This window comes from Geotrypetes seraphini, chromosome 16 (assembly GCF_902459505.1).
Source record: "Geotrypetes seraphini chromosome 16, aGeoSer1.1, whole genome shotgun sequence".
Lineage (NCBI taxonomy): Eukaryota > Metazoa > Chordata > Amphibia > Gymnophiona > Dermophiidae > Geotrypetes > Geotrypetes seraphini.
In genome coordinates this window covers 38,282,222-38,290,995 of record NC_047099.1, presented here as the reverse complement: position 1 = coordinate 38,290,995, position 8,774 = coordinate 38,282,222, and the positions used below count along the sequence as shown (strand labels likewise).

Genomic DNA, 8,774 nt, shown 5'->3' with positions numbered 1-8,774 from the left:
AATGAGGCATTATGTCATCACAGTCTGAGCTCTAGAATGTTGCTACTTAGGATTTTAAAGGGTTTGAGGCTTGTGCAGATGAGGACGGAGCTTAGGCATTGGTGGAACGAGGCATTATGACATCACAAGCTGAGCTCTAGAACGTTGCTACTTAGGATTTTAAAGGGTTTGAGGCTTGTGCAGATGAGGACGGAGCTTAGGCATTGGTGGAACGAGGCATTATGACATCACAAGCTGAGCTCTAGAATGTTGCTACTTAGGATTCGAAAGAGTTGGAGGCTTGTGCAGATGAGGACCGAGCTTAGGCATTGGTGGAACGAGGCATTATGACATCACAAGCTGAGCTCTAGAACGTTGCTACTTAGGATTTTAAAGGGTTTGAGGCTTGTGCAGATGAGGACGGAGCTTAGGCATTGGTGGAACGAGGCATTATGACATCACAAGCTGAGCTCTAGAATGTTGCTACTTAGGATTCGAAAGAGTTGGAGGCTTGTGCAGATGAGGACCGAGCTTAGGCATTGGTGGAACGAGGCATTATGACATCACAAGCTGAGCTCTAGAATGTTGCTACTTAGGATTCGAAAGGGTTTGAGGCTTGTGCAGATGAGGACGGAACTTAGGCATTGGTGGAACGAGGCATTATGACATCACAAGCTGAGCTCTAGAATGTTGCTACTTAGGATTCGAAAGGGTTTGAGGCTTGTGCAGATGAGGACAAAGCTTGCAGGAATGGGGCAGGGACAGGAAAAGAACTCGCCGGGACAGGAAAATGAGTTCCCACGGAGATGGAGAAAAATTTGTCCCTGTATCATTTTCTAGTCTTTATCTACTGTCATTTAATATGTTCCTATGTTAAATGTTAGTATTCTGTAACCCGCGTGCATAACTGTCTGACACGTCTTGACACGCTAATGCCCTAATATTCTGTTATAGAAGGCGCACCCAGCATGCATCATCCCACCACCTAGCTGTAGGCGTCCTCTTGAGACTTACCCCAAATATGTATAGAATGGCCAAGAAGGCTGCGTAAAACACAGGCCAAATTTGAAATGCCTAATATAGACATTTCAGCTTCTCCAGGGGTATTCAGTGGGGCTGCTTAGATGGATAACGCCACTGAATATATGTGCGATTTGAAACCAAGTTAGAGGTTTTCAAATGATACATTCCCTTTGCAGCCAAATATCAACCTTGTGGTTTTGTTTAGAACAACTGCTGTGTCTAGGCTCAATTTATTTGTCAGTACTGGGATGGTTGAAAAATGGATGAAGGAATATAAATTGAAATTAAATTCCGAGAAAACCAAGTTCTTTTTTGCGTCCACTCGCAAAGGGGAGCATGAATCTTCCTTGAGTATAAAGTCTATTGTGTATCTTATCCACTCATCAATTAAAATCTTGAGGGTGATTCTTGATTGCAATATATCTATGAAGAATCAAATGGACTCTCAAACGATAAGGATTTAATGCATTGTGGAAACTGTGTACACCGAGGGCATTTTTTTGATCTTCCAACATTTAAAACGTTGGTTCAATCCTTGAAAGTCAGCTGGATTATGTTTACCTTGCAAGTATAAAAAAAAATCTTTCCAGACTAAGAATTATCCAAAACACTGCGGTCAGACTTATTTTTGGCGTACAGAAGTTTGACCATGTTACTCTTTTCTACCGGGATCTGCACTGGTTGCACTGGGCTGTATTTATTATAGAGTGTCCTTAGGTCAAGTCCCGCAATATTTGGCTAAATCACTTTTATATTTCGGGCAGAAAGGTGCCCTCGTAAAACTCGTCCTCTTTTTACATTTCCACCTGTTTCGGACTGTAAATTTTAAAAATATCATGAGCGCACACTTTCCTATCAAGTGGGATAAGGAGTTCAAACATCTATTATCATTCACATTTTAGGAAACAATTAAAAACGTATTTGTTCTCCAAGTTTTTGTGTACCTAACTGCAAGCTTTCAGGTCCAATTGTAGTTTTCTTATTTAATCTTTCGTTAACCGCAGAGAACTTAACGGTTATGCAGTCTAGAAATTGCTTTTATGTTACGTTATATATGGCGATTTCTCTCGCTCTAACCAACCAGCTGGAGAGTCCAAAACTGAAAACTGTCTAAAGGGGGCAGGGTGGGAGCCTTTTGCAGAAGACAATCCCAGTATATAGTAAATGAGTTTGGCATGCTGTGACCTTAATGGCAGTGACCTCACCCTCAGAACCCTTTGTACATCACTGGTCATGGTGCATCTTTGTATACAAAATAATGCAACAAAACGTTTGATGGATAGCATTCTGCCATATGAACCTCAGCGCATGCTGCGCTCGGTGACTCACCACGACCTACATATTTCGACAGTGAAACAGCTGCGGCTAGCCGTGTCCTCGGGAGTAGAGACTTTTAAATTGCTAAAAGGAATCGACAAAATGGAGCAAGCTCACTCACCAGCAGGGGGAAACAGCGTTATTCACTTTGGCGAATGTGACCCAGACTCGGACCAGAGGTCATGGCATGACGGCCAGGACAAACGTCAGAAAGTTCTGCTTCACACAGCGAGTGGTGAACGCCTGGAACTCTCTCCCGAAAGAGATGGTGGAGGAAACCACCATTCTAGGATTTAAGGGAAAATTGGACGCACATCTTCTTGCAGGACACATTGAGGGATACGAGTGACTAATGTATACACCAGGGTACGCCTGGCTGAGCCTCCGCGTGTGCGGATCAGCGGACTGGATGGACCCCAGGTCTGATCCGGTGCAGGCACTTCTTATGTTAAGCTTCCGGGATATTTACGACAGCAAAGAAGTTTGAGTAGTTTTAAGAAAACGTTGAAGAAACACCTTTTCTGTAAGATGAAATATGGGACTTGATCTATAGTTTTTTTTGCTGTGAGACGCTGGTAGCCTCTTTGTCATTTTTAGGAGGCTTTACATTATCACTATTATGTTCTATTGATGTTCCATTTGTTGTACTGTATGTGATTCTGTTTGTGTATGTACCCTATTGTGAATGAATAAATAGAAACACAAGGACCGCCACCCGGGCTCGGACCAAAGGTCCATCCAGTTCAGGATCCCGTTTCCAACAGTGGCCAATCTAGGTTGCGAGGACCTGGCAGAAACCCGAAGATTAGATCCATTCCTTGTTACGCACATTCAAAGAGATTGTTCATTTTGAGCAGGGTGGATGCCATGGCCGCAGTCCACAGCTCCCCTCTCACGTCCCACAAATTTTAGCCTGCTCAGCCCAAAGACAGGCAAGTTATCTGGATTTAATGACCCCATTTGTGCTTCTGAAAACCACTAAGCAATGATTTAGCAAATTAAGGGCTCGGTTTACTAAGATTCGTAAACGCACAGGTTTCACCACAGATCCTGTTCTATGCATTTTGGGAAATCTACTCTTAAGGCTTCAGGAAGGTTCCCTTAAATTGGAAGTCTTGAATATTAAAACACTCCGAGCATCGTATATTTTTAACAATTAACACAACAGTTGAATCCTGTATTTTGATTAAAGGAAAACACATTTTTTTAATGCTGGTTGCTTCTTGCCATTTTTTAAAGGTTTTTACATATAGCTCAGTGCTTTCTTGCAGCTAACAAGCCATCTACTGGACCCAGGGTACTGGGATTTTGTTCTGACCCAGTAGGGCAACTCTTATTATTTTTTTAAATCTGCATTGACATCTTGTGCAGCATTTCAAGAGGAAAGCAGTTTCCAACACTGCATCCTACTCGGTGACCCAGAAAGTGGACGGCTGTAGGTAGTCAAGCCAGTGCCACCTCTCAGTTTAGAGCAATCCATTAAGATTGTTCAGTGAAGCTTTGTCTGGACACAAATGTGGGAAAGCTTTCTAATGGCACAAAGTATGGAGGAGATGTGAGATGTGATGTTATTTAAAGCTGCAGTTTCTTAGAGCTAAGGGACTGAGGGGAGGGGGGGGTCTCCTGAGAAAATTCAGGGACCAGGAGCCCTTATGTTTGTTGGTGTCACTTATGTGGCAGAACAGTGGGTTTTTGGTGGGCTCATGCTTTCCACCAGAAGTATACTAGTTAAGGTGGCTTATGTGTTGCCTTCTCTGCAGTCCACTGCACTGCCCACCAGTTCTACTAGGACCACCAATATCTAAAGCTGTCCTATAGACAGATATGTACTGTTTCATGCTGATATTTGGGGATAGGAGGGGGTCCGTGACCACTGGAGGAGTGTGTAGTCAATTTAAGGTATCTTTTTGGCCCTTACCTGTTTAAAACAGGTCTATCCAAAATGTCCAAATTGAGCCCTGGGCATTTTGTAAAATGTTTGATTATTGCCAAGTGCTAAGCCTGCCCTAATCCCACCCAAAACACGCCTCTTATGTGCCCCCTTAAGATTTAGACGCACTGGAGACAAAATAGCCAGAAAGACATCTAAAAAGTCAGGTTCAAAAATGCCCACTTAGACGTTTTGACTAGCAAGATGTCCAAGGGTCAGTTTATGCCATCTTTTGGACGTCTATGTTTTATGAAAATGAGCCCCACAGTAACTGTAAATATCAGCAAGGTCCATCCAAGCTGCCCCAAAAGATGGTAGTCTTTGCGGGCTATGAGACCTTTCAATAAACTAATTTTGGGAATTATTCAAAGGTGAGCTGTCTGGACCTTTATGTACAGATCATCTTTGGATAATACACATTTGTTCTTTCCCCTCACCTGGCTTCCTCAAATGTCAACATTTTAAACAATCCAATCCAATTAAAGCAGAGAGAGATCCCCCTCATTTGGTGCTGACTCTACTTGGGATGGAGAAAATATGGGTCTTGTATGCTTCTTTATTTAGCACGGAGGACTCTTTATACCTCATTCTAGGCATGTTTGCAAAAGGATGGGTGAAATGATTACTGAATGAATGAAGCCTACAAAAAGTTGAGTTTCTGATAGTGTGGACTGGAATAACAGAGCAGATGGGATGAAAGAATGGATATCTATCGGCCATCGTCTCCTATGAAATGGCATTCCAAACTGCCAGGTTGCCATGGACTCTCTCATCATAGTGAAAGACAAGTGGGCCCCTTTCTAAGATCTGATCATGACATGGGATGGAAGAAGTGCCATTGACGGACCTGCTCTAAACACAAGAGGGACTCTTTCACTTTGATGGTAAGATGCTGGTGCTTTGCAAAGCCACAGGTAACAGCTCCCCTTTCAGATCACCCCCCTGGCCATAGTCTGATTATATTCTTATTTACAGCACTCTTTCTACAGGTAGCTTTGCTTCTTCCTACATAGTAGGATTTATTTCCTCCTTTTACATGGAGTTATATTGCAAAATCAATCCATCTTTCTTTCTCTGTACACACATATATATATAAGTATATATATATATTTATACATGTATATACACATACAAACATAGACCCTTCAAAAGGTTGTTACGTTGCCTTTTGGATGTATTTCCATTGTCCTAGACCATTTCTCTGCAGAAGCAAGGTTGTCCTCTCTGTCCTCTGTCCATGGTCTCTACCCTTGGATACCAAGTGAGGATAGAGTCTGCCAGGCATGCATTCATCACAGTTCACTTCATCTTGGAGAAGTTCATCTGCCTCGCAAAATGTCCCCCTTCCACATGGACAAGAGGGAGCAGCGGACACCCGGCTATATTATTGAGCAGGAATCTAACTCAGAAGCTGTTTCCAGCAGAGTCTTAGTTTTCATAAGAAATAAGTACAGTTACAATAAATAAACAACTGTGGGCTCCATCAGTGCACTGATGAACAAATTTCGGCTCAGTAGAATCATGAAGAAGTTGGCCAACAGGAACAGTAGAGGTGGCAAAAACATGAACACGTGTTTGAGGACCTGTGACCTGCTCCCCATCCTACTATAAATGTCAACAAACTTCTCATTCTGTTTTCTTTCAATATTTTTGACCTTGTGGACTCCACCCTTCCAACAATAAAAGGTAAGTGAGCTTTGATTACATTCCTTAAAAGCAACACTGTCATGCCCTTGTTGTTAAAAAGGGGGAATAGAGACACAGTTGGTCCTATCTTGCCGCAGCAGCTGCTACTGCTGTTGAGATCTTGGTATCTGAATGAGGACTCCTTGGCAACAGACTGCTTCTTGGCTCCACCACTCCTCCCAGCGCTCAGTCTTTTGGCTCAAGGTGTTGCAGTCACCCCCACGTTGCTCATGATTGGCCAGGTAAATGGGCTGACGTTATCAGACCTAGCACCTTCACGACATGAAGCCACCTTCTCTTCTTGGGTTGTGACTGTTATATTTTGAACTGCTTTTGCTCTAAATTCCCCCAACTTCTTGAGCAAAACACAGCTTTGAAGACCACGTCAGCCTTGAACAGGAAAATTCAGCGGCCCGGGCTTTCCTTTTTTAGAGCAGCAAAGTCAGCCTGTTTAGTAGTTGAATGGGTTGGCAACTTTCACTGGGGAGGATGGCATAAACACCGGTGCAGGTGGCATATCTGGTTTCAAAGAAGTGGTTCTCTTCATGCCATTTCGTGGCAAGGGGGTTTGCTCAGTATAGCTGTGTTGCCTTGATAGAAAGACATTGTGCCCTTCCAAGGGCACAGATGAACCAGTTGAATGCATCCGTGTCAGCAGTGCAGGGGGTGGGTGTTGCCTAGTGGCCTGGCTTAAGCTGTGCTGCCTCGAGAGCATTGCTGAATTTGGGCCAATGTTGATAAGCTTCTGTGCCGAGGACAGAGAATGTCTTTGGGATGGGTGTCTCAATTGCTTTTCCATGCAGGACTGAGGGGGTACATCGGGTGGAATATCCAGCCTACGGGGTAGACTGTCCCTGGGGAGTGTGGAAGAGCTGTAGTATGGCGCACTTTCAGTATCTGGAATTTTTGGCTGAACTCGGTTACCGAATGATATGGGAGAATGAGGGCTCAGGACTTGCTGGTTGATGGGAATACTGTTTGTCAGTTTTCTTGGAGACCCATTGGTTTCGTGGAGATGTTTTAAAAGCTCATCTAGTGTGGTTACCTCAACCCCCTTTGGCAGATAGCACTGGGAATGACGAATTAGAACATGCTCCGAGTTTGGTATTTTCTTTTCATCTAAGTAGCTGGTGAGAGGTGGGTCATAACCATGGATAGTACTTGGGAGGACCATTGTACTGGAGAATTGAAAAACCTGGGAATTTGATGAAGGGCTGTGGAAGATGGGACTCCTGAGCTGGCTATCTTTGGCATTGTTGCAGTTTTGATTCTTCTCCCATTGATTTTTGATGGCCTTCATGTTTTTCATTGGTAGCTCTGGTGTTGACTCAGGTGTAGGCAAGCCCGACAGCTCGGGATGTTCTTTCATCCCAACTTTGGTCAGTCCATTGAGTTGTTCTCTTTCGCTTGGCAGCAGCGTTGTATACAGCTTTGGCGAGGATGCCTCCAACATGCCATCCTTGGTTTGAGTGTCCAGAAGTCCATTCATCTTTGCCAAGCTTTTCAGGGAAAGAGGTCGCTGGATGCTGGACTCTGGGTCCTTGCTCATGTGTTTGCTTTTCTGAAACATATGATTACAGTAGCAGGAAACGAAGAGCCCAGAGAAAAACGCACCAAGGACAAAGGCTACAAAGACGCAGCCAATGAGGAATGTGAAATGGACGCTCTTAGTTGATTCTTTAGCCTCGGCATCCTGTCTTACACCTGAAAAATAACAGAGAAAACACACGTAATTAAAATGAGATGTGGGTGGGAAAGGCTTCTATCATTTATCACCTTGCTCATGACATCGCAGCGAGATACAACACTGAATAAAGGCGTTCATCCATCATGTTCTGTTCTCTAATGAGCATGTTAAGCACTCCTCATCGATCTTCGCTTCCAGTCAAGCCTTTGGTTGTTGAGAACATATCCCCCTATTCTTAGACCCCCTATGTAGAAGCTCCACTAATTTAATCTGCAGAAAAACTATCCCATAATCTTAGCTCCATTGCAAAGGTTCCTGTCCTTCAATTTTAACATGAAATGTATTTTACAGATGGTTCCTAGGTCTTGACTCATTCTGAGAATTGATATTAAACAAAGGGGTGCCCTCTGAAGACAGAAACGCCACTGGAGCAGTGGTGTAGGGAGTGAGATGGCATAGATCTGTGGCAGAAAGAGGGAGGGCCCAATGAGCTGGCAAGAGAGATCCAGAACAGCAGAAGAAAAAGATTAACGAGCAGCTACTGGAAGCATTGAGAGCTGGAGAGATGAAGGGGTGGCTGGCCAGGACTGAATTCACCAGGTCATGTTAAGATCTTCCAACCTTGCTGAATGTAAATGTGCTCATTTCTCACCTAATCATGTCAGCCTTTCCTCAGCAAACATATATATATATATATCTCAAGCCACGTGCTCCAGACTGGGCAATGACACAATGACAGGCAACCAAGCCACATATAACCCATCTCAAACGCCCAAGGAGGTTTCTCTTCTCAGAAGCAGAGCCACTGGGAAAAAAATTAAAGAACCAGCACTCCGAGAGCTCAGAAAGAGAAGCCTGAAGCAGAAGGATGTTTGCTGTTTATCCCAGCTGGTTCAGATTCATTGCCAGGCTCTTTGCAGAAAGTTGGATCTCTACTCTATAAACGATTTTTGTTTTTATTTGGTTGAAGTTTGGGGAGAGGGGGAGGCTTTTAAAAGGGAAGGGGAGGAAGGTTGTCCAAAGCTGTCAGTAAGCCTCTACTTGCTGCCAGAGAGCCCCCACGATGCACTACTCTCCACTTGGCTTCTGAGATTTCAGCCTCAGAAACAGGAAGTAAGGAAAGGGCATAATTGTTTTGTGTGAAGCTAGTAA

The 8,774-nt window shown here is 43.8% G+C and overlaps 1 protein-coding gene across 3 annotated transcripts in view; it reads right to left on the bottom strand.

Moving 5' to 3' along the window:
- Nucleotides 1–2,868: 2,868 nt before the first annotated feature.
- Nucleotides 2,869–8,774, bottom strand: part of SEMA6C (semaphorin 6C) — a 94,733-nt gene continuing 88,827 nt past the window's right edge. For all 3 annotated transcript variants that reach the window (XM_033925006.1, XM_033925007.1, XM_033925009.1), the window contains one exon: nucleotides 2,869–7,639. In XM_033925006.1, coding sequence (XP_033780897.1) covers nucleotides 6,387–7,639 — 1,253 coding nt within the window. In that variant the 3' untranslated portion in view covers nucleotides 2,869–6,386. The remainder of the gene's footprint in view (nucleotides 7,640–8,774) is intronic.